This window comes from Nelumbo nucifera, chromosome 1 (genome assembly GCF_055504915.1).
Source record: "Nelumbo nucifera cultivar China Antique chromosome 1, China Antique-T2T, whole genome shotgun sequence".
Classification (NCBI taxonomy): Eukaryota; Viridiplantae; Streptophyta; class Magnoliopsida; order Proteales; family Nelumbonaceae; genus Nelumbo; species Nelumbo nucifera.
In genome coordinates this window covers 139,815,763-139,841,031 of record NC_142649.1, presented here as the reverse complement: position 1 = coordinate 139,841,031, position 25,269 = coordinate 139,815,763, and the positions used below count along the sequence as shown (strand labels likewise).

The 25,269-nt window shown below is 36.3% G+C and overlaps 2 protein-coding genes across 6 annotated transcripts in view; one reads left to right on the top strand and one right to left on the bottom strand.

Annotated features, from left to right (window-relative positions):
• The first annotated feature begins 10,884 nt into the window (after positions 1 to 10,884).
• LOC104585727 (uncharacterized) overlaps positions 10,885 to 25,269 on the top strand; it is a 35,380-nt gene continuing 20,995 nt past the window's right edge. For 2 of the 5 annotated variants that reach the window (XM_088894466.1, XM_088894468.1), the window contains exons 1-2: positions 10,912 to 11,053; positions 16,456 to 16,508. The gene's annotated coding sequence lies outside the window, so the exon portion shown is untranslated. Of the gene's footprint in view, positions 11,054 to 11,273; positions 11,333 to 16,455; positions 16,509 to 19,768; positions 20,046 to 25,269 lie in introns of those variants that run through there. The other 3 variants (XR_016080261.1, XR_733348.3, XM_088894467.1) reach the window with 3 other exon arrangements.
• Positions 23,975 to 24,628, bottom strand: LOC148803902 ((-)-germacrene D synthase-like). The gene is made up of 2 exons (XM_088898395.1): positions 24,318 to 24,628; positions 23,975 to 24,212 (listed from the first exon to the last, which is right to left on the bottom strand). The coding sequence occupies exons 1-2, from the start codon at positions 24,626 to 24,628 to the stop codon at positions 23,975 to 23,977; spliced, it is 549 nt and encodes a 182-aa protein (XP_088754521.1).

Below are 25,269 nucleotides of genomic sequence, written 5' to 3'. Positions count from 1 at the left end.
GTGGAAAATCCAAGTCTGTCTCAAAAGTGAAGTCAGATCTTACCTTAAAAACTCATAAGCCATATCCAAGTCCACCTAAGGGTTAAATTCGAGCCTTGACAGACTACAGGGAAAAAAGAAAAGAAGTGATACACCCCCAACACTCCAAACGGATCTCAATTTGACTAATAAACACTATATTCCTCTTCTAAACTCATCCTTTTGCTTCCAACCACAATTCTAATTCAAAATGCTTCTCCATGTCTAAATACATCAGTTCAATCCAAGACCATAGCCTTTTTTGTGCTGAATAATAAATGCTTTTATTAAAGATTAATTAGAAAACATAAAAGAAGCACGAAGAAAGCTTCCCACAAAGAGGCACGAGATGTAGCCTCAAATCAACACAAGAGTAACAGTTTAGCCCAAAAAAAAATCGGATGCATCCCTTGTTTAGCCGAAAACCATAGCCTTAGACCTTTTGGCTTCAATTTTTCCTTTATTTTTCATGATTTTTTACCATAATCAACCCATAATTGGTGAGAATTCTAAATAAGCTTTACATTACATAAAAAATCAACTAAATATATCAAAAAGGATGAACATAAATTTCAACACATTTTATACTGGTACAGGAAGCACCGAAAATTTTCTGGCAAGCTACAAATCAATGGATCAATAATCCCAGAGAGTATTTTTTTCTTTTGAATATATTTTGACATAGACAAAATGGTTTAACACACTGGCATACTTTCTTTGATGAATAACAAAAGCTGATTGCATTCCATAAGTATGAATGACAGAATTAGCTGCCAATATCCACAATGCTTGAATAGTAATCAAGATATAATGACAATACCTGATTGTGGGAGGTGACTGTTAGGTAGTTTTTGCTTGGATGGACTCAAGAGATGTGGCCAAGGTTTAAAATGTTGGTGTTGGTGGAAAGAAAGTAAGGTTAATAGACAAAATCATAAGCTACATAGTCATCCAGTAAACATTAGGAGTCAAAATTACATAATAGAGTGAGTCCAAGTAAAATTTAAACTCATAAAAAGTGCAAGTCATTTTAATAGATCATCCAAGTGATCTATTACACAAACAAAAACCAAGTTTTAACTTCATCTTTGAAGAGAATTTCAAAGTTTGAACTAACACAAATTAAGTGGTAATCATACCCATTAGGCAGGCAACAATATTTCTACTCAACAGATCTATAATATCGTCAAATTATGTTATAATACCATCTCATATACTCCACATAGTACCAGTAGTTTTCACCGAAGAATATATCAATTATAGACAATTATGTACGACTCAAACTGGACAAAAACCGGAATGCTCCATGGGTCCCAGTTTTACTGGTTAATCGGGCAGTTAACCTGTTCAGCCTATAAACCCCCATGAAAGCCATCATTTAACTGGGATCTAGAAAGGCCACTGGTTCCCAGTTTTCACAATCTGAACCAAGTCTTATAACATTAATTATAGTAATATTTTGTGCCAGTACCCATGGAAATAGAAATATGTCATGAAAATATTAGTAAACATGTAGATATTTTAAACCATTGATCTACTAATTTCTAGTTAGGGAAGCCAAATCCTTGGGCAGAATCCTGAATTGCTCATTCAAATGGTTTCCGAGGAGTGAAAATGGGTTGTTGAAAGACTTGCCAAGTCTGCAACTTCAAGGTAATCTTTACAATGGGGATGTCCAGGTCCTGTGATCAATCTGTAGCTGTCGGTTCATGTAATATGTCAGTGAGATCAGACAGTTATTTGTCATTTTCTTGTTCTAATCCTGTTACACACCCATTACCCATTTGGGACATGTATTCTTTTATGTGAATGAAATCCAAGACTTACCTACCTCCAAACTAAAAATAAAACATTATATAATACAAACCAGGCCCTGGTATTCCACAAACAAGACTTTCCCTTATTGCCCCTACTTTTCTAAGGCATCAGCCAAAAACAATGGCATACTTCCCATAAAAAATAAGCAATTCTCTAGAACATGAGAAAGCTTTGTATGCATCATAAATGAAAAGGAGTAAGGACCCGAAATAGGAACATTAAAAATAAAATTAGATTTAATATTCTTGTTTAAGATTTTAACTCCATAGTGTTATAGAAATCCTAAAAGCAATATTAGCCTCACGCATACAATTAAGTTTCAATCACCCAAAATTAACTTTTATTGATCTGTCATTTAATAAGTAAATAAAATATCATACTTTTTGATAGCAAATCAAAATAAAATCTTATGAAAAATAAAAAAGAAGAGTCGATAGGGGGGTAATGCGGTAACGCACTACCAACCAAATCCAGAACGAAAAGGAATAGATTACAGTTGACAAAGCCAAACAAATAAAACCTTTGTGAAGAAACCCAATTCAACGCCCACCCAAAGACTCAATCTATTTTCAAGAGAGTCCAAGAAAAGATTAGCTAGATCCATAAATATTTTCTTGGGATTACAACTAATAAAATAAAAACTGAAGTAAACAAGCAGATAATGTCTTGAAGTTCCTGTAATTCTTTAAACCTAAAATGCATACATTTGTAAAACGCTTGGAACTTTCAACAAACAATAATTAAAATAAGAATTCAGAATCAAAAAGGAAAAGAACATACCTTTTGATTAGTTAGAAAAATAGTATGTTTTCTTATTTTCTTATTGCTTCAGAACAGTTAATCAATTACCTTCTTTGTAGAAGAAAAATTAATTGTAGCGAGAAACAAAACAAATTAGATAGACAAAAGACACGACCAACTTCTCGGATCAAACATAGTCTGTTTCTTTTCAAATTTCTTAGAATAGAAATTACAGAATCCATTCCATTAGAGATCGGATCAGAGAGAGATTTTTACCCACAAGATGTCTTTGCCAATGCCATCATCGATTGGATGCTGCTTAGTGGTGTGGGAAGACTGTGAGAGAAGTTAGCAAAGGTCGACTGTGAGAGAGAGAGAGAGAGAGAGAGGAAAGAAGGAATATAAAATAATCAGCGAAGAGAAGAGTAGGAGGGAAAACTCTGTTTTTTGGCGGGTATTAGTATAGCCACAGTCCATCAGTCTTTAGTGGAAGTTTTAAATGGTTGTCGATGTTGGACAGTTTTTGTATGCCCTTAGTTTCAATCAGTTTTTGATGTACTTTTGATATTTAATGTAAATAAATGAAGTACATGTTTGATTCATGTTGTGTGGTATACTTCTGTGTAAGACCCTAAAACTAGACACTTAATGAGGCTTGTTTTGGTTTTGAATGTTCACAACCGTTGGATATGTCTGGGGAGATTTATCCTGCCAAGGCTGACACTGGTGTACTGCCAACTGTTGGGTGGCTTGTCTCAACCGCTAGGGTGAGACCCAAGGCACATGCAGTGTAAGATTAATTGAACCCTTGAATCGGACCAGATTTTCAGTATTGCCCTGGACCTTGGAGATTAATGGGCAAAACTGGAAAGTTACACCCGACCCCTAGACCTGATTATGGTATTGCACTAGGTGTCGGATTAGGCTGTCTTTGATATGCCAATCAGTGAGATCCTTAGCGGGGGTCAAAACCTGGGTATGTTGGGACAGTCTGAGAATTCATTTGAGTGGGTGATCATAGTGACGGGATCAGCCCCTTTGTCGACAAAGGTAATGATCGGGAATGCACTCTCTCTGATGGAAACCAAACTGTCGGCAGTTGATTTCAATTGTTGGAATTTTGTTTTGCAAAATTTATATATGATATATAGATATGTACGATTTCAAAATGTTTGCAAATGGTTTTAATTCCCGGAATCCATGTAAGTAGAGAGTGTAGCATTGTTCCTTGCAATCGAGAGAGAGGTCCTCTTTTGTCGGGCAGTGCTTGATCATTAAGGGCTAAGAGGTTAAGTGTAAAGCCATTTGAGATAATACCTGATGGGCTAATCTTGCACCTGCCCACAGTCCCTGGGTTTTTATAAGATGGCTTGGCCCAGGGACCACTTAGTGTAAGTGTTGGGCCCATAGGGTCCATATGATGGGCTCAGGGGTTCACTGGGCTTTCCAGTGAATTCGGCTAGGCCTTGTAATAAAGATTGGGCCGAACCCATGTGGCTGGCGTGTAGATCAATGCTTGGGTCCCACGCCATACAAAGAAGCCCAACTGGGCAGCAGATTGGAAACTAATTGAGCATTGATTACTTAATGGACCAAAAGCCCATTTCGAACTGGGCTGATATGATCACCCACCTATGGGGCGGATCTGAGAGTAGGGTTAGCTGATAGGATGGGGTTTTAACCCTATCCACTCTTAGAGACCAGTCTGGTAACCTCCTGATAAGATCAGGAGTGAGTAAACCTAATCTACAAATAAGATTAAGATTATCCCCATCCAAATACAGATTTGGATTAGGATAACTCCTAATAGGATTAGGGGATTCTTAATCAACAAGAAAGGAGGAAACCCAATCAAGAATTATTAGAATTCAAACCTAGGGTTTTTCAGAATTATTCTTCTGAAAAACAGAGATAGGATCTCACTCTCTCTAAGATGAAAACTGCTTCTACGCCAATTCAGCATTAAGGAGCTCCTCCAGCCACCACCACCTGCTGCATAGTTCGATCTTCACTGAGAAGGGAATCAAGAAGTGAGTTCTTGATATCAGTTTTTTATGAAAAACTGATCGAGTTCGGTGCTCATTGTTTCTAGAGGATTCTTCTGAAGAATTCGGTGTGTAGGACGCACTCTACTGGTTCCGTTCCACAGTTGTTGTGGCATCTTCAGTAGGAGGGGATCTTGGTGTCTTCTCTGGGCGTGAACACCAACTTTGGGAGATATTATTTCTCTGGATCAGGTATAATCCATCCCTTGTCTTTTGGTTCAGATCTGGTTCGGTTATGGTTCAAGTAGGATCCTTGAATTTTGATTCTAAAATTAGGGAATATGATTCCCAGTTGAAAGAAAGTGGAAATTTTTGAAATTCGCCCTACCCTATTCCGCAATATTTGGCGTCCATACGATGGATCCCACCATTCTTTCAGTCGATACAAACTTGTATTTTTAGCGGAAGTCATCCATATGTCGGTTAGAAAACTGCCACTAATGCCCAATTTCCTTGTAGTGATTCTCAAATGATTATGTTTGTTGAATAGCAACCTTGTTCTTGGATACTTTTTCAAATACCTAAGAATCCTCTCTACTGCTTCCATGTGTGGTCTCTTAGGGGAATGCATGAATTGGCTCAAGACCCCAACTAAATAAGCAATGTCTGGACATGTCATGGACAAATAAAGCAACATTCCCACTAACCTTTAAAACTGTTTCATATCTTTCAATGGTTCACCATCACAATCTCCCAATTTGTGATCAACATCCATAAGGGTATCTATTGGTTTTACACCTAACTTGCCTGTGTCCTGTAATAGGTCTTGCACATACTTCCACTAAGAAATGAAGATGCCCTTTTTTGAGTAGGCAACTTCAATTCCTAGAAAGTACTTTAGGGGACCCAGACCTTTCACTTCAAATTGAGAGGAAAAGAATTCCTTTAACTTTTGTATTTTTGTGCTCCAGTTTCCTGTAATGATGATATCATCCATGTACACTATCAATACAGCCACTTGTTTTTAATATTTCTTTACAAAAAAGAGTGTGATCAGATTGACATTGTTTGAACCCTACTTGTTGAAATGCCATATAAAATTTATTAAACCATGATCTAGGAGACTGTTTTAAGCCATAGAGGGACTTTCTTAGTTTGCACACCTTTTTTTTTCACTTCCTTTGGCATGGAAACCTGGGGGTTGAACCATGTACACCTCCTCCCTCATCCATATCACCATTTAATAAGGCATTCTTTATATCTAGTTGATGCAATTCCCAATCAAGGTTTGCAACTAATGATAAAAGAGCTCGAACTGAGTTCATCTTAGCTACTAGAGCAAACATTTCATCATAGTCAACACCATAGGCTTAAGTGTATATTTTAGCTATCAACTTTGCTTTGTACCATTCAACTGTCCCATCTGCCTTGTGTTTCATTATAAACACCCACTTATACCCCATTGGGTCTTTCCCTTTTGGAAGATCCACCAACTCCCATGTTTGATTCTTATGGAAAGCATTAATCTCTTCCTTCATAGCATATTTTCATTCAATATATTTTAAAGCCTCTGCCACATTTCTAGGTATGGAGATGCTATCAACTACAAATAAGAAGGCACAGTGAGAGGGGGAAATGTGGTCATAGGAAACACACCTTTGTTACTGATGGGAGCCAGGGTATCAATAGGTAAATAAAAGGTGTTGGGCTTACCTCTTGGGAATCTTTCGGTGTTGGTTGCTCAGTGTTTGGTAGCTCCACACCTTTGTTACTGATGGTGCACAATTTGAATGCTCTTAACTGGAGGGCAGCTCGGACGCTGGTTGCTTTGCTGATCGGTCAAACTGCAAGGAAACAATGCTCAGAGAACCCAAGATACCTTACCCGGTGTGGGCACTCTAATGCTTAAGTTAGTAATCTGGTATGCGAGCTGAAAGCTTAATTGCAAGTAGGCTAGTGAGCAATAAATCGCATGTACCTTACACTGTTGGGGTTGGTGCCCTGATATAGGTGAGCTACCATATACCTTACAAAACACCTCCGAGATCCCCGACCTGTGCTATTAGGAATCCGTTCTGCTCCAGGAGGTGGACTTCGTGTAAGCTGATAAGGCTTATCGAGTCCGTCCGATCCGGGCGAGATGAGGATAAGGCTTGTAGACATGCAGCGTGATTCTGAAGAGGTCAGAGATAACTGGCTAGCTTCTAGAAGTTGGCTACATGTCACCTCGGCAAGTCGGGCCTTCGCGAGCTGCTTGGGCCTCGGTCTTGGACGAGGTGCTCGAGGTACCTAAGATGACTTGGCTCGTTGAGGTGGCAAGAGATGCCAAGTTGTCATCCAGTCAGCAAGTCGCTTCCACGTGTCTAGGTGTTGGTAGGTCGGACCAAGTTACCCTTCATCAGTTACATTGTTGATCTCTACGACGTTTACATTGGAAGACACTAAAAGGAGTAGGATCTGAAATAAAAGGTAGAGAGACGTGATGGACCTGGACACGGACATGCTTTTCCTCTTCTACATTACTCTTCCCTTAAAGAAAAGTAGGGAAGAATGATTCAGACTTAAAGAATGAGACACCCATGGAGACATAAAACTTATGACCCACAGGATCAAAGCACCAGTAACCCTCTTGTGAGGAGGGATACCCAAAAAGATACAAGGAATAGACCGAAGATCCAACTTACCACGGGATAGAGATAAATCATGGACAAAAGCACGACATTGGAATACCCTAATGGCAATGGAAAATAAAGGAGACTAAGGGAACAATAATTGATGAGGGGCCTTATAGTTTAATGCTCTGGAGGGCATGAGCAGCAGCAAGTACAACCTCAACCCAAAAACGTTTGGGAGCATTCATATGTAGCATCATTCCTCGGGCTACCTTAAGGAGGTGTCTATTATTTCTTTCTACAATACCATTTTGTTGTAGTGTCTAGAACACGAGCTCCTATGAATGGCTCCATGAGAAACAAAGAACTTATTGAGCTCTCCATGGAAATATTTCTTTGTATTGTCTTATTAAAAGATTTGAATTTCAACATGAAGCCGTGTAAACACCATCCTCTAGAAATCTCTCATGATCTTTGGGACTTCATCTCTGCTACGCATGGGAAATACCCATGTATAACAGAAGAAATCATCAATCAATGTGATAAAGTTTTTATACCCGCCCTCTAAAGTTATTGTAGTAGACACCCATACATTAGAATACACAATATGGAAAGGAAAACTAGATCTTATATTACTTGAATGAAATATAGTTCCACATTACTTAACTAACACATTTGACAATAGAAATCTAACACTGAACATCACTTAAATAAAAAAGGAAACAAAAACTTCACTATTTCAAAAGACACATGACCTAACCGATTATGCCACAAAAAAAATTGACTATTATTTAATTGACCATGCAACTCTAAGGATGACATCGAGAAACCAACCTTGTTGTTGAGAGTGTAGAGACCATCCATTAAGCTTCCTCTACCAATCGTCTTCCCAAAAGTTAGATCCTAGAAAACATATGAATCAAAAAAAAATGTTACACTACAGTTTAATGAGTTTGTGATGCTACTAGCAAAAAGAAGATTGATGGGAAGTTGAGAAACATGCAAAACATTATTTAGGTTAAGTCCATGAGGGAGGGATATTGATCATTCACTTGAAATGGAGGAGAATGGTCCATTTGCAAGTCCTACCTTATCCCTTCTTGACAAAAGGTTATAAGACTGGAATAGGTATGAGTTACTGGTCATGTGATTAGGTGCCCTTGAGTCAATGATCCAAGGGGAATCAATGGTAGTAGAGACATGAAAGGTAGAGGGCATTACCTGATATAGATGCAAGTGAAGTAGAAGGGTTACCAGTAGATAAATTGTCCATCTGGTGCAAGGGCCTACCATATGATTCCAAATGACTACGGAATGAGTTCATTATATCTTCATTGGGGTCTAAACCAATGAAGTTCTCTTGAGTAGTATTTGTTGACACCTCAACAAATTAAGTTTCTTGGGTTGCCACATTTGTTGTATTATGTGCTATATTAGGCTTCTTTTGACCTTGTGCCTTACCCTATTCTTGGTTCTTTATAGCCCACTTTGGCCTCCTATGGATCTCCCAGCATGTGCCACATGTATGTTTTGAACGCCAGCAGTGGGTACAGAATAACTTGTCCTTATTATCAACTTTCTTTGAGTCATTTTTCTTTCTCATATTATTACCACCCATTGTAGCTAATTCTACCTGTTGCTCCCCTTCAATTGTAACTATCACACTCCGCCTACTTTCCTCAGACTGAATAAGGGCATGCACCTCTTGGACTGAAGGCAACTCTTTACTTTCTAAGATCTGAACTCTAAGTGGTTCTTATACAGGGTTTAGTCCCAACAAGAAGGCAAAAACTTGCTACTGAAAAACCAACTTCTTATAGGCTCTAGCATCATCATCATGTTTCCATTCTATAGCCTGATAATGGTCAAATTCCTTCCATACTAAGGTAATGGTTGAATAATAGGCTGGCAAGCTATGGTTCCCCTATTTACAGGTCGAGGATTCAACTTGTAACTAGTAGATCTTGGCATAGTGCCTTTGCTTAGAATATGTGGTTTTGGTTAGTTCCCATATCTCACTTGAAGTGTCTGTCCACATAAAGTTCTTCTTCACATCAGATTCATGGCTGCAAGAAGCTAGGATATCACCATATTGTTTTCTTGGTTCCACCGATCATGTTCAACAATCTCACTCTTTGGTTTTCACTCTTCCATTTATGTAACCAGCTTTTCCCCTTATTGTTACATAAAGTTTTACACTTTTAGCCCACTCCATGCAGTTCAGGCCATTTAAAGGAGTGATTGGCATAGGAAACATCATACTTTCTGCCCCATACGAGTTGTACTATGGGTTGACGTAACCCTAGATGAGGTATAGTCATCATTCGACATTGGCAAGAACAAGTCTATAAGTCAAAACCAAATTTTACAGGTGAACAAAACCAGTCCTCACACAAGTACTACCTCTCACAGTCACACTTAAGGCACAAAACCTCATAAATTACTTCTGAAATAAAGTGGACATCTTTGAGGTCTACTGGCAACAACTAAACAGTTTAGAACCAGTTCATATAAAAGGAGAACACCGCTGCAATCTACTACCAGTCTAGAAAATTTGAAAATAGTCACCATTGGACTACACACTTCACACACCAATCAATCACAACACATACCTGTGACAAAGGGGATCACACACCCCTGTGCAGGAAATCAATCACAAGAAGTAGTCCTGATCAGACAATTAGGATTTCTTGCCCTTACTATTCAGGAAATCAAAAATCTGGGTTGAATGAATATGATTTAGAAGAAAAAATGACTCCTATTGCCTAAATTTACGCTCTGATACCATGTTTTCTCACAAGAATAGAGAGAGAAGAGAGAGGAGAGAAGAGAGGAGAAGAGAAGGGAAAGAAAGATGCGTGAGAGTCAAAATTTTAGGCTGGCAATGCCCAGTTTCTCTTTTTTAATAATATGATGTAATAAAATAAAATTACAAGTAAATCCCTGACAGAAATAAAACACTTCAATCTAATTAACCATTTGTTTCCACTTTTTAAAATTCCAAATGTTGTCATAAGTGTTAAAAAAATCAAAAGATAGAACTCAACCTTGTTTATTTGGCAATGAAATCCTGAGAGGATCTCTCTCAAGATTAACCAATCACCAACTCTTAATATTAGAAATACACTGTATGGTTTCCCTCTTGATCTATCAATTGTGCATGACCACGTTCTAGTATGTTGTATATATCCGAAGGTTGCCATGTAAATAATCAATCCTATAATTTTATCTTTGTTTTGACCATCAATTGATCAGGTCACCAATCTTCACTACAGAGGAGCAAGGCTGAAGGGAATGAAAAATGAAGTCCTAGCAGCCATTTTTTATGCAAAATACTCTTCAACAAGGTTTTTAAAACTAAATTGGACATTAAACTGGTCAGGGCTCTGATTGCCGGGTAGAATGATCCATTGTTTGAATCGAATAAATGGTCCGTTCTGACAAAAAATAAAAAATAAAAAAACAGCGGAACCCACTACTAGAATTCTTATATTTAGAGGCACTTGATCGGAGGCGGTCAGGGAAAAATGCCTCTAACATATTAATTGAGGCAGACTTATTGAGTTACTTTAGAGGCACTTTTTGATGCCTTTGAAGTTATAATTTTGCGCATTTTTGGCGGACGGATAAAATTAGTCGCCGATTTAGTTTGCCGCCCAAACACCGTTGCGCGCACATCTCCTTTTTTTCCTTTTCCTCTCGTCTTCTCTTCCTACTAATATGTCCTAATCGAAGTCAAATGGGTAATAGGATTCTTGTCAGTGACCTACATTGATTTACCTACATTGGAACTGAAACGGAAGCAGTCAGGGATACGACACCTATTCATCGTCTTAATAGGTTGGCGATACGGATTAAATCTTCTATACCTATTTGCAGGTATGTACATCCTTCAACGCCCTTCGGATTATTTACAGGTTTTTTTTTTTTTTTGCAACTGGTTGGTTATTTGTGCTTGTGGTGTTCGGTCAACTCCTTCCTCTCTTCTCTATCTCTCGTTCTTTCTCATTTGCTATCTTTCAAAAAATCAAAGTAAAATTTATTATCTTTCACATCCGAAGTAAATAGAGCATAGTTTTGCATCCATTCTCACTTTCAGATCGCAAAACCCTCAAAGAGAGAAATAGAGGAGAAGGGTTCTGAACTACGAGAAAAAAGGTAAGTGTAGTGATCCCTACCTTCGATTTCTAAAAAGTGAGAGAGGTAACTCTATTATTTCAATACCCGGTATCTCATTTTGGTATTTTTTTCGTCTTTAGGTCACCTATCTTTTTGGAAGATCTACCTTTGTTTTTAGGTAGATTTGCAAAGGCCACTTTGATCTACCTTCGTTTTTAGGTAGATCTACATTCATTTTCAGAGAGGCAACTCTAATATACCTTTGTTTTTAGGTAACTAATCAACCTCATTTTCAGAGTAGATCTCAGGGGAACACCCATAGTTGAGTTTAATGGACAATATCCAGCAAACCTAGCTAAATGTTGGCTGATTATCAAGTGAAACTTTCATTAGTTTGTTTACTTGGTTCATGCAGCACATCTTTGTAAAGTCCAAGTTTTTGAACTTTACTCTTAAAGCATCTTATAAGCTAATGCTGGTTCTAAATATAAACTTCAAGATAGAAACAGTCTCTAGGCCATAGTACTTGACACTAAACCGGTCCATATATGAGATATGAATATGATTAAAGCATGTAAACATCATAAAAACATATACAAATTCAAAAATACACTGCTATAAAATCACTGTCAACAGTTGTACCATGATTCAAATCACTCCTAAAAGAAAGAAAAGCAATCATGCATATTAGAGAATTACTAAACACCAACTATTGACCCCACCGTCATACCAAAATATAATCTAATTTAATAGATAGGGTAGCAAAAAAATGAAGTTTCCTTTTTTTTTTTTGATTAGCAGAAAGTATATTTCATTTTATTAGATTTGATTAAATAAGTAGGTAGTACAACTTGAGGACAGAAATTTCATTCCCTACTTTGAAACCCAAATTTCATAGCGGCCCAGAATAAATGCTCACTCATAACCCCTTGTTTAATGAGGGAATCAACTACCCATTTTATTACATAGCAAGGGAAGCAATTTGACTTTATTACCTAAAACTGAAGTTTTCTGTATAAAGGAAATTCTATGGACAAACAATAGATCAAGTAAACTGAGAAACATATTAGCATTCCAAGGACCATTTTACCTTCACTTGCTTCAACCTATCTTCTTTGTGCTTTCTTAGGCTAATTATTGCCTTAACCCAATAACCATATTTAACCCTTCCTAATTATCTGTTGAGTTACTGCTCAACTCAGGAGTCAGCTTTGAGGGTGACTCAACCTCCTTAAAGAAGAAGAAGAAGAATATCTCATGCACATTCCATTCCTCAACTGATACTTATAGGCTTAACATGTGAAGCCATGTGTAGTTAGATATTCTCTGGCCTGATGTGGCCTTCTCAGGTAAACATACTGAACAATAGGTTTAGTTGGAGAGGTCAAGTGTGGTTGTGTGGGCCCCAGAGTGTTTCTAGGTTTGCTTGGGTTCAGGCCTGGAATATACCCAACAGGTGTAGTAGGCTGAGTTCTATCAGTACCCCTTGTTGAATTAGTGCATACAGTTTAACATGAATCTGCCACAGTTTTTCCTGCTCCTATACAATCAGAAATAACTACAAGCTAGCATAATAATCATAAATATATGTATGCCCCTTCACTAAAAGCACAAAACATTAATCAGTGGTTATGAATTATGATAAGAAACTGGTATATTAAAAAGAGAGGACATGAGAATCTATAAAGGTTCAGAGTTGCAGCACTTTAAAATTATAGGCCTACAATTTAACTTTTGGTCCTTTGAAACAATGGAATGAGAAGAATTTATGGGGTCATAATACTGAACATGTGACTTGACTCCCATGAAGTTCAAGCTCTCCTCTATCAACTTCAATTGTTTTTCAAATGCTTCCTAGCTACCAACCTATCTCAGACATTCTATTAGCATTTTATGAGCCAATTCAATAATGATGGGGGTGTTGATTCATCTTGAATATAAAGTTGTTGCCACTGTTTTTTTCTTGTCTTTCATTAGAAGCAACTAGCATAGATGAATTGTGGTATCTTTAGCTTTTTTCGGGTCAAACTTTAATGAATCAACATGTTATTTCATGTTGCATCAGAATTAACATATTTATTTTTATCAATAGAAAAAAAAACTAGGAAACAAACTGTAACTTGAGTGATTATATTCTAGATGGAGATTTTCTCATGATCTCATGACTTCAATTTCATCTTTAATTCTTTTAGTTATTTTCAGTTGGGGCATCTCAGACATTCTATTAGCATTTTATGAGCCAATTCAATAATGATGGGGGTGTTGATTCATCTTGAATATAAAGTTGTTGCCACTGTTTTTTTCTTGTCTTTCATTAGAAGCAACTAGCATAGATGAATTGTGGTATCTTTAGCTTTTTTCGGGTCAAACTTTAATGAATCAACATGTTATTTCATGTTGCATCAGAATTAACATATTTATTTTTATCAATAGAAAAAAAAACTAGGAAACAAACTGTAACTTGAGTGATTATATTCTAGATGGAGATTTTCTCATGATCTCATGACTTCAATTTCATCTTTAATTCTTTTAGTTATTTTCAGTTGGGGCCTTTCATGGGACATAAATGAAATATGCAATAGAGCCTGCTAAGGGTTGTTGTTTGCTTTAAATTTGTCTGAGTTTTGAGGAGACAATAAGGGTAGATAGAATAAAGAGTTTAGTTTATTGTGACTCTATCTTTGCTTTTTCAGAACTCCTATTATTGAATTATTAAGGTAGTTCTTACAATCTTGCTTGTCCTTCATTCCAAAGATAATTAGGCTAGTTCTTTTTATTTTTTTCCAGTTAAGTAGTTTGCCCAAATTTCTTTTCTGTTTATTGTTAATGAGGTTGCTAAGGTGAATAGGTCTGGCTTCACGACAAGTGCAACCCAGGTGCTATGGATTTTGGATAGAGCTAGATTCATAGACATGTCTGATTTTTGGGATTGGGATGCATAGGTATGGTGTTTTGGGTTTGAAACTTGTATGAGTGTGGCTTACGTTTTGTGTTCATGGGAGCACATGGGCTAGGTTTTAAGTATGATGTTTTGGGTTCATGGAAGTACTTTGGCTAGGTTTATGGTGTTTTGAGTTCACCAGAGGACATTGTCTGTGTTTAATTAATATTAATATATATGTAGACAAACTTCTATACACATAGGTGTTTTGGGTTCAACTGAGGATTTGAAATAATAATCATGTTTACCTTGAGATAGAAAGAAAGTCCTGTTAGAAAACAGCCCAGGGATATCTTAATTAATGAAAATTTTCAGAGTTACTGATAAAAAAAAAGAGAGAGAAAAGAAAACAGCCCAGGGATGTCCCTGTTGCTGAAACCTGAAATTAAGATCTCCATTGTTCATAAAGAACAACTTTAATGCTACTGAATGAATATATTTATTTTGAAATAAATCCAATATTCTAGCTTTGGGCAAGTGTTGAAGAATGTCTACATAATCCTGTTAAGAAACAAACCAGTTAGTACTTAATCATTTTTATTTGTTTATGAAATGTTCATAGAAACCACAAACTTGAATTTCAGTAGCTTCATCAGAAACATCAGCATCATTCACATACAAACACAGACAAGGATATGAAGCTTGTGTCATTATTTACCCTGTTTTCCATACAACCTGATCACATTTTCAATTATATCTGCTTACCAGCCATCTAGGAGACTCAGGAACAAAAAAGAGACCTAGGAGCAGGAAAAAACATGGAATAAGTCCTTCAAACAAGATACCCCCCAATCAATTAATCCCCTATTAGTATACCAATTTAATCTTTAGGTGTTAGAACTTGCCAGTTAGAGCCAGTGTTCGCCATGATACAACTGTCCCTATTAATAAGGTAACTGGTAATCTAGTGACAATCATGAGCTGCAGAACGCAATGGGTTATTATCATCAGTGCCTCAAAAAGCCTGTTCGATGCTAACAGCTACATGTAGAGATAGATAAACAACCCAAGTGGGTTTCTGTTAGTGTTTGCATAAGACTGCAAGACGCAATAAGGTAACTGTCCCTATTAGTGTTTGCATAAGACTGCAGGACGCAATAAGGTAACTGTCCCTATTAGTGTTTGCATAAGACAGATAAACAACCCAAGTGGGTTCCTATTCGATGCTAGCAGTTACATGTAGAGAGGTTCAAGATCCTGAAAATAGATTTGAGCCTTAGTAAGTGGAAGTGACTTCTTTTTATTGAATCCACAGTTGAATTGCTTAGTGGAAGAAGCTTGGCTTTGTACATCTATCAATTTATCTATAATTACAAAAGGTTCCATAAACTTTCAGGGGCACGTGGTGCCTTAGTCATTATGAGCTTGAACAGTATTATTGGATACTTCTTTTTCTGACTTCGGGAACATCATGGGCATGTTCAAATGCTGTACCAAGTTGAGCACCACATCCAATTATAGTCATGGCCAAATCAATTGATGTTTAGGTGTCTTGGAGGTCTCCAAACATTATGTAATGGCTTCTTTACATTGATTTTGATGGGTGGGTACTTCACATTAAATCTTAAGAGTGGGATAGGAAATCCTTAAATCTCCATTGAATTCCAAAAGAAAGACATGGACAGCCAAACGCAGTCTTTTCCCCAAATGGAGCTCTATTCTCAGTAGCTCTATTATCATCTGTATATTGGGAATTCTTATACTGTTAATAACAGTATTGCTGAACCTAGAATTCAACAAGAGATTAAAAGAAAGCCAAAGACAAAAAAGTTGCTATGCGATAGAGAAAATTAAACTAATAGAGAAAGATTAGAAAAAAAAAACATAATTGTCATAGAAGTGAGATACTTGCAGCAAGCTCCCACAGTGACAATTCACTAAAACACTACTTTTCTATCAATAACAACCATAAACTCCATTAATTGTGAAGAAAGAATGGTAGAGGTACAAATTTAATCGGCAACAGAAAACAGAATTCATTAATAAGTATTGAAGCAGGTAGAATTGGTTGTGAATTTACAATTCAGTTATTGTTTCAATTGGTCAACATTCAGAGCATTTTTAGTTTCCATTTTGTACTTCATTATGGTACCTTGGATTATGCCATTGGTTTCCTTATACCTTTCTTTGAAACTAAGTATTACTGTATCAATTAACATCTAAATTAATTTGATAGCAGAGATGGCTGACTTAAATTTGACAATTATGATATGATTTTCAGAAATTATTGGCATCTGGAAGCCTTGGCTTTAAACACAAATTTTCTAGTGTCAGGTAAAATCCTTGTCTTTAGTTCATTCCTACCGTCTTATGATGAAGTTTGTCATGAATATGGTGCTCTTATGATTTTTGTGTTGAATGGTGGTCTTGGAATGGATGGATGATGAGAGGGAGGTACTCTCAGACATTAGGGGTGAAATGGATGAATGAATGCATACATTGGAGTGTTTTTTTTTCTTTTCAGGTGACCTTACTCCTAAACCTATTCCCTGTAACCATTGCAACCCACCACTGAAAGTGTTGCACTTAAAACATACCAGACCCTAACATGTCTCCCGGCTTTCCCTCAATCTCTTTCTTTTATTTCACTAGCCACAAACAGTATTCCAGTGACTGGGATAGCATCATGTAAAAGGACTAAAATATTCTTTATGACATGGGTAATGCCCTGCTCTCCATGAGGATGAGTCCCTCCTTAGGTCCTTCGAGTTGGGCTTTATTTGGAATTGGCAAGGTGTGGACTTTGAGAAGCATCTTTTGCTATAAACCTAAGGAGAACACCATTATAAGTTCTTCTGGGGATCAGGTTTGAATGCTTAGTTCAACTGTTGACATTTTGCATCCCAACAAGCATGAATTTGTTGTTGGGTAGCCTTTCATAAGACAGAAGGAAAACAACAATACTAGCTGGTATCCTAGTTAGGGTTCTTTTAGTAGAAGCACTCTTGACTTTTCATAGGTTCTTATCCTTTCAAAATAATAATAGTAATAATAATAATAATAATAATAATAATAATAATAATAAGAATAATAATAATAATAATAATAATAATAATAATAATAATAATAATAACCGTTGAAGTTTCCGAGCTAAGGGGCTGTTTGATAACTGTTGAAGTTTCCGAGCTGAAAGACTTGTAGCTTTGTCCTTTGATGGATAAAATGATATTAAATAATAAAATATTCTAAGAGTATAGTAGTCTATTCAACTTCAGCTTCAGCCACTAGGGAGCCCACAAAACCTCTTTAAAAACTACTTCACTAAAAGACAAAGCAATAGGATTTCACTTCAGCTGTTATCAAATGGTCCCTTATAGCTCCAAGCCCAACTTCAGGGTAGACATTTTGGACACCTTGAAGGTAGGTCAATTTATTATTTCCATATTTTATTTTCTTGGTAAACTAAACCACATTTGAGGGGGTAGTTCAGCATTTCTACTTGTTTTAGAAAAGCACTTCATGATACAATTATTATGAATTTCTTCTGTTTTACGAGCCAACAAGTGAAGATCATTCTCATCTACTCATCCATATATCTTTTTAATTTATAGTCATTTGAAAGGCAACAGTTCAAAATTTCTGATTGATCTTGCATTGTGTACTTGAGACAAAGGGAAAGGGTGTAGATGACAATCTTTCTTTTTCCCCTATAACAATGTATTGAATGTATTATTGCATGCCTTTTGGAGGCTTAATAGGAGCCCTAGACATGCAACAGTAGTGTAGCACAATTAACACAAGTATAATCAAGATTCAATAAAAACAGTAGTGTCGCCCATGTTATCATTAACTGAACTCCAGCTTGATTATAACCAGCTGAAACCAGATGTTCCCCCATTCATTTTTGAATGTTCAAAGCTCATTTTTCTAGACCTGTCAAATAATCAAATTGCAGGTCCGATACCTATTCAACTTATGACTAGTCTTAATAATCTTAAAATCTTGAACCTCACCAACAATCAATTTGAAGGACCAATTCCCATGGAAATCATGAAGCTAGCTGAACTTCAAGAGCTGAGGGTAGGAAAAAATAAACTAAATGGTACAATTCCAATAGATATTGGCCTTTTGTCCAACCTCAGAATTCTTGAACAGTAGGAAAATCAATTTCATGGGCCAATACCATCTTCTATAGGAAAGCTCACCATGCTTCAGGAACTAAATCTACAGAAAGCAGGCTTGAATTCTAGTATACTAGATGAGCTTGGCTTTTGCACCAACCTTACTTTCCTTGAACTGTCAGAAAATAACCTTTTCATTTGTCAAGCTAGATGGAGAGAAAATTTGTTAAAGTAAAGAATGTCTAGAACATCATGCATTCTTAACAATATGAACTAAAATTTGACTATGATGTCATTATCCTTAGTAAAATGACTTAAATTTTAACTTCCAGAAAACTTCCTAACACACTCAAATGCTCAATAAAACATACACCTACTAAATCTGACTTGCTAGTGAACATTATCAGCTTTATTAGATATATGTATATACACAATGATATTATCAGATTTGGGTCTTGATTGGATTGGGCTGGACTCAATTCTGATTCAATTATAAATGGATCTTATAATTGGACATGGGTGATGTTTCATCAGATCAATCCTCTAATAGCTACTACCTACCGGGTTCAGGTTGTAGAAGTGCCAAAACGATTTAGGACTTCTATGACGAGGTGGTGGTGAAGCCCAGTGGCAGAGGAGCTTGTAGTACTAGAGGTAGGGGTAGAAGAGGTAGAAGAAGATCAGTGACTACTGGCTAGTCATTTTTTGGCTGAAATGTTTTCAGAGTATACTATTGAGCTTTTGGCTACTCACTTATTGGGCTTCAGTGTGCTTGATGTTATCTTGAGGAGCTGTGTACTCTAGTTCTGGTTTTGGCCGTTCATTCTCTTAGTCTGGATGGTTGTTTTAGTGCCTAGTTCTATTCTATGTTGGAGTGGGTTTAGGCCCTTTTATGGAGTTTTGGTTTTGGTCTTTTTCGGTTTGAGGCCTCGAGCCTCTCTTTGTATACACTTTTTTCAATAAATAATACCTTACATTTTTTAGAGAAAAAGGATCTTATATTTGAGATTTGACTTAGTCTGGCTTAATCAGATCAGATTTTGGATTTGGACTTGGACAATCAAATACAATTGACATCCTTAATGGGCACCTAGGGATGATTGGACACCTTGAAGCAAGACTAATGTTGATGAGAAAATATTTTCTTTTTTATGTTTTAGTGAATTATGCAATAAGTTACTTATACTAAATCATTCTACATATACATGAAGGGAGATGTAATGTGGGACTAAAATTACACCCCTTCCCAACCCAAAAGAAAAAAGAAGAAAATAAAAGACCAGGGCACAAGATGCTAGGATTTTGAAGGAGAAAATAGTAGAAAAGGGGACAAGATGTTAGGATTTTATGTATAATTATTTTTATTTCATTTTTTGTTGCTATATGTGATTAGATAGTCAATGGCTATTAATTTACAAAAATTATACTTATTTACTTTGTTTTTTTTTTCTTTTTGTTGCTTTTCTTTGCAAGTTGTAGAGAAAGAAAGGATTGGATGAAGACTACAAAGAGCATTTTTTTTTGAGATGTTAAAAGGAATTTCTTTTGGACTACTCTATATTTGATTTGTAGGTTAAAAAAAGAAGACATGTACTCAAGGAAGAATGAATATAATGAGGGCTGAATGTTGTGTTTTTTTTTTTTTGTTCTTAAAATGATTATGGAAGTCAATTGGAATTTTATGGATAATGTGTATCTTTTTGGATTTTATATATATTTTCATACAGGTTTTATGTTTTGATTGAATAAATTTTCATGTAGGTGTATTAATTGGACTTATGTAGCAATATTCATAATATATTGCACTTTTTTTAAAAAACTTGTAACCGTTTTAGAAGCAGTCAAAAGTGCCTCTAAATATTAAAGCATACAAATTTTTCTTTTTCTTAGATTTCTTTTAGAGGCACATAAAATTATCGCAAAATCCTTTAGAGGCGTTCAAATTCGCCTCTAAATTGAACTTTTAGAGGCACTTTTAACTGCCTCTAAATAGAATTTTTAGCGTTAGTGCAATAAAGGCAGTCGTATGTGCCTCTAAAAGTCCAATTTAGAGGCGGATTATAAATCCGATTCTAATGCTCAACCAAGCGCCTCTAAAACATTTAGCGATAAGGCTTTTAGATGCATTTACCTGGCTGCCTCCTATAACCTTTAGAGGCATTTTTTACTCTTTTAGAGATAGTTATGACCGTCTCTATAGATGAATTTTCCAGTAGTGATCGTTGAACGGTTCGATCACCCGAGTCAGCAGTTTGTTGACCAAATCAACAATTTTTGGTGAAATAAGGGTTCTAGGGTAAAACGGAACTGGTCATTCCTAGTTTTTCTGATCCAGCCATTTGTTTCAGTCCGGTTTTGAAAACCATGCTCTTCAACACATTTCATTTACCTAGGCAATACACTAATAGAACATCCAATAGCCTCAAGCTTCTCCTTTGCTGATTTTTTTTCTCCAAAGCATTTTAATTAGGGAACATGCAAATGCAAATCTTGTTACATGATTTGTCACTATTCTCACGGTGGCTGAAATGTGGTGATAAGGACCAATTGGAATGTGAAACCAGTCTCGGTCAACAATTTGTCCATTTCATCCTGAAGAGAAGGCTAATTTAGGTTGTACATGTACAAGTTAACAAACAACTCTAGATGGTCTAGGTTCATGAGAGAAATTTGAATAGGAAAAATTGTTACTTTCCCACTAAGAAGTAGGAATGCAACTTTAAGCAAAATAAATTGATAAAAGAAACAAAAAATTGTTACTTTCCCACTAAGAAGTAGGAATGTAGCTTTTAACCAAGATAAATTGATAAAAGAAACCACTGAAATATATACTAACAATCTAAATTGAACCTACTAGTATAAATTATTAAATTAGCAAAGAATTTCTTTAAACGATGACACATCACCAGGAGATAAATTAGCAAAGAATGATTTGGTGGATCAGTTTGGAAGGAGTACAAATACAAATTTGTAGAGTGCAAAACTTTACAATTTCTATTATTTTGTATGCATTTGTTGTTAGACAGTGTATGCCCTTACTTTCAATCAGATGTACATTTTGACATTTATTGTAAATGGATAAAGTACATAATTTATTCATGTTATCTATACTGTGATTTTGTGTAATACCCTTAAACTGAACACTTATGAGACTCGTGCTAGTTTATAATCTTCATAACTGTTGGATAAACCTGGGGAGGTTTATCTTGTCAAGGTTGACACTAATGTGTTGTCAAGTCGGTTGAGGTGGTTTGTCTCAACTGCTAAGGTGAGATCTGAAGCACATGTAGTGTGGGTTTGCTTAAAACCCTGAACCGGATCATTTTCTAGTTATGCCCTAAACCTTGAAGACAGATTGACAAAACTGGAAAGTTACACCTAACCCCTAGACTCGATTATGGTACTACACTAAGTGTTGAATTGTGTTATATTTGATATGCAATCAGTGAGATCCTTAGCGGGGGTCAAAACTTGGTTATGTTGGGGCAGTTTGAGAATTCACCTAAGTGGGTGATCATAGTGATATAATCAACCCCTTTGTTAGATAAAGTGAATGATCGGGGACTGCACTCTCTCTAATGGAAATCTAAACTACTGATAGTTGATTTTAAACTTGTTGAGATTTGGTTTTGCAAAATATATTTATATAGAGATATACATATATTTTATGGTTTCACAAAATGTTTGCAAAAAATGTTTTAATTCCCATGATCCAAGTGAGCGGAGAGTGCTACACTGTACCTTGTAGCCGAGGGAGAGGTCATCCCTTGTCGGACAGTGTTTGATCATTATGGTTTAATCTCACGTAAGTCCATATTCCTTAGGCCTTCATAAGGTGGTTGGACCCAATGATCATTTAGTGTAAATGTTGGGCATGTTAAGAGCCCATACTGATGGACCAGGGGTTCACTGTCTTCAGTAGTGAATTCGGCCAGACCTTATAAAAGAGGCTAAGCTGAACCCATATGGTTTTTGTGGAGATCAATGATAGTGTTCCATACCATACAAAGAGAGTTAAGCTAGCCAACAATTAAAAGAAAGTGAGCCTGAAAGTTTAATGGGCCTAATGTCCAATTTGAACTAGGGTTTAATGAGATTAATTAAAAGAGGCGACTTTGGGTTTATATTTGGATAGGGATCAATAAGAGGATAAGATAAGTTTTATCCACTTAAGAGTCTAGATCCAAATAAAGATTTGGATTGAAGAACCCTTTCCTAATTTGATTAGGAAGCTGATCTTGAAAGGATATGAGTTAGGAGATGAATTCTACAAAAAGAACTATTCTTTTCTATAATTTGCTTTCTTCCTTTGCTCTTGCCACCCTATCTTGTTTGATCTCCAGTTCTTGGAGTGATCAAGATTGGATCTTGATATTGTTTCTTACTAGAAGAAACAATCTTGAAGTTCTGCTCACATCCTTATTTGATTCTTGTTAAAAAATTGGGGTTTTTGTTGAAAAATATCTTTGTTGATCCTACATCACCTTAAGTTGTGTCATCGTTAGTGGAGGAAGGATTTGGTGAAATCTTTGGGTGTGAACACCTACGTTTGGGAACTACTGTTGATTCCATATTATGTATATCCCTCCCTTAATTTTGGTTTCAAATTTAGTGTACTTTATTTCAAGAATGAATCTTGAAAAATGTAGTTTTTCTAAATCAGGGAAAAGGATTTTCGGAAGGGAGAAATAAAATTTTTGAAATTTCACCCAACCACCCTACATGGTTCGGCCATCCATATGATGGATCTCCCTTCCCTTCATTTGTGCCCTACATATTTGCATTTGCACTCCTTCCAAATTGAGCTTAGTAAAAATGATGACAACCTGAGTTAGATAGTGTGTCATGCACAAGAAGTTGAAAAGCAACTTGTCTATTTTTTCAAACAGCCACAGTTTTTCCAAAGCAAGGCACATCTAAACCCCCACCTATATATCTAGCTTGAGAACCATACTAACCAACCATGGCAGGACGAAATATTAAAAGAAAGGTGACCACTTTTAACAATATACAAGAAATTTATAAATTAAGAAAAACTACATAGAAAGAACAATAACAGAAAAACATATTTGGAAACATAGTTGGGATCCATTTATAGTCATAGATTACTTTAGACAAGATAATGGTACAAGGAGAGTCCATGATATATGAACAATGTCCTAATGTTATGATAGGAAAGCTCAAAACTTTCTGATATTTCATATTGATTGATTGAGACAAGATGGTAATGCAAATATAGGAATATTTATTTCACTACATGACTCCACCTTTATTTCTTTTTCTTTTGCTCTTTCTTTGATGGATACATGACTTCACCCCTTTCTGCTTCATGGAGGGACCATATGAACGGTCCAGATAATCAGTTGGATTGGGGGCTGACTGGATTGGCCATGTGCTCAATTCCCCAGTCCATTTTTTATTTGATCATCAGTTGCAATGTTTGGATTCTATTAAATGATTAAACAAAATAAACTTTGTTCCAAGAAAAATAGAATGAAGGAAATATAAAACACAACTAATTAGAGCAGGCCCCATGCCAATACAATTGCTTTAAGAGAAAATTGTCACACTGTTTACAAACCCCTGCCTAGACCAGGTAATTAGTTATTTCCATCTCTTGAGAATGGCAAGGGTCCCCCATCTCTTGAGGGTCTCAAGAGTGTAAGAGTCTAGGGTCGCTCATCTCTTGATATCAAACCTTTCCATTGCATCTGTAAAGAGCTGTAGTTCTTCAAATGTACCATATGCATCGTAAGTATCATCTAGAATTGAAGTCATGGCTATTACTTTGGTTAGGATCATCCAACCAAGAGAGTACTGAGGTTCTGGATACACTCCCATCATCCAAAAATAACACTCTACCACTATGTTTCTAGCATATGGTATCTTTGATGCAAAATCTAAATCTTTCCACCACCTTTAATAAAGATAGATATAAACAAGCCTGAATTAGCTAGAACTTAATTACCTTGAGGGAGTGTATTGTGGAGGGGAGAATAGTGAAAGAAACTCACTCACTCACCTTGATATTTGGCTTAGCTTCTTGAGATGTAATGACTGTAATCGATTAAAATCCAGTTTTGCGAGCTTTAGCAAAACTTCATTCCGGGTTTCATTCTGTTGATAGAAAGAGATGTAATGTCGTTTCTTTAACTTAAGCATGCCTTTGTGGAAGGGCTGCTCTAGGGCATGCATTACTTGTTGTTTTACAAGAGTAGGGGAACTTGTATCGGTACCCACATATAACTTGAGATGAGCAGTGGTAAAATCAAGGGCTTCATCTACAAGTTCTTTGCATATCCCAATATGTGCAGCTTCATACAAACTTAGCATGCCTCGTATGTCTCTAGTTAAGCTATCATTAAATTTTTCATGTTCATCTTGGAATTTGTTGAACACATCTACTTGACCAACAAAAAAAAGAAAAGTAGAGGTATAAAGTTGGATGGAATAGGGCCAGGTTTTAAGCCAACCTAATGCCAATCCTAAATATTGGGTCAAGGGATTGAGCTCAAACCAAACTAGGGCCAGATTTCATTCATTTATTGTAAATGAATAAAAGTACATTATTGTTTCATGTTGATATTGGTATATTTATATGAAATTACCCCTTAAACTGAATACTTATGAGATTCGTATTAGTTTACAACATTCTTAGCCATTGAATAGACTTGGAGAGTTTATCCTACTAAGGATGACAATGACACTGATGTGCTGCCAATAAAGTTGGGGTAGTTTGTTTCAACTACTAGGATTAGACTCAAAGCACACGCAATGTATGTTTGGTTGAAACACTAAATCTGGATCATTTTCCAATTATGCCCTAGACCTTGGAGATTGATGGGCAAAATCGGAAAGTTACAGATAACCCTTAGACTTGTTTATGGTATTGTACTAGGTGTTGGATTGGACTGTCTTTGATATGCCAATCAGTGAGATCCATTGTAGGTCAAAACCTGGGTATGTTGGGGTAG

Coding starts and splice junctions, on each gene's coding strand:
- LOC148803902 (XM_088898395.1), bottom strand. CDS start 24,628: ATGCTAAGTTTGTATGAAGCTGCACATATTGGGATATGCAAAGAACTT. Junction 24,213..24,317: donor AAGCTAAGCCAAATATCAAG/GTGAGTGAGTGA, acceptor TCTTTATTAAAG/GTGGTGGAAAGATTTAGATT.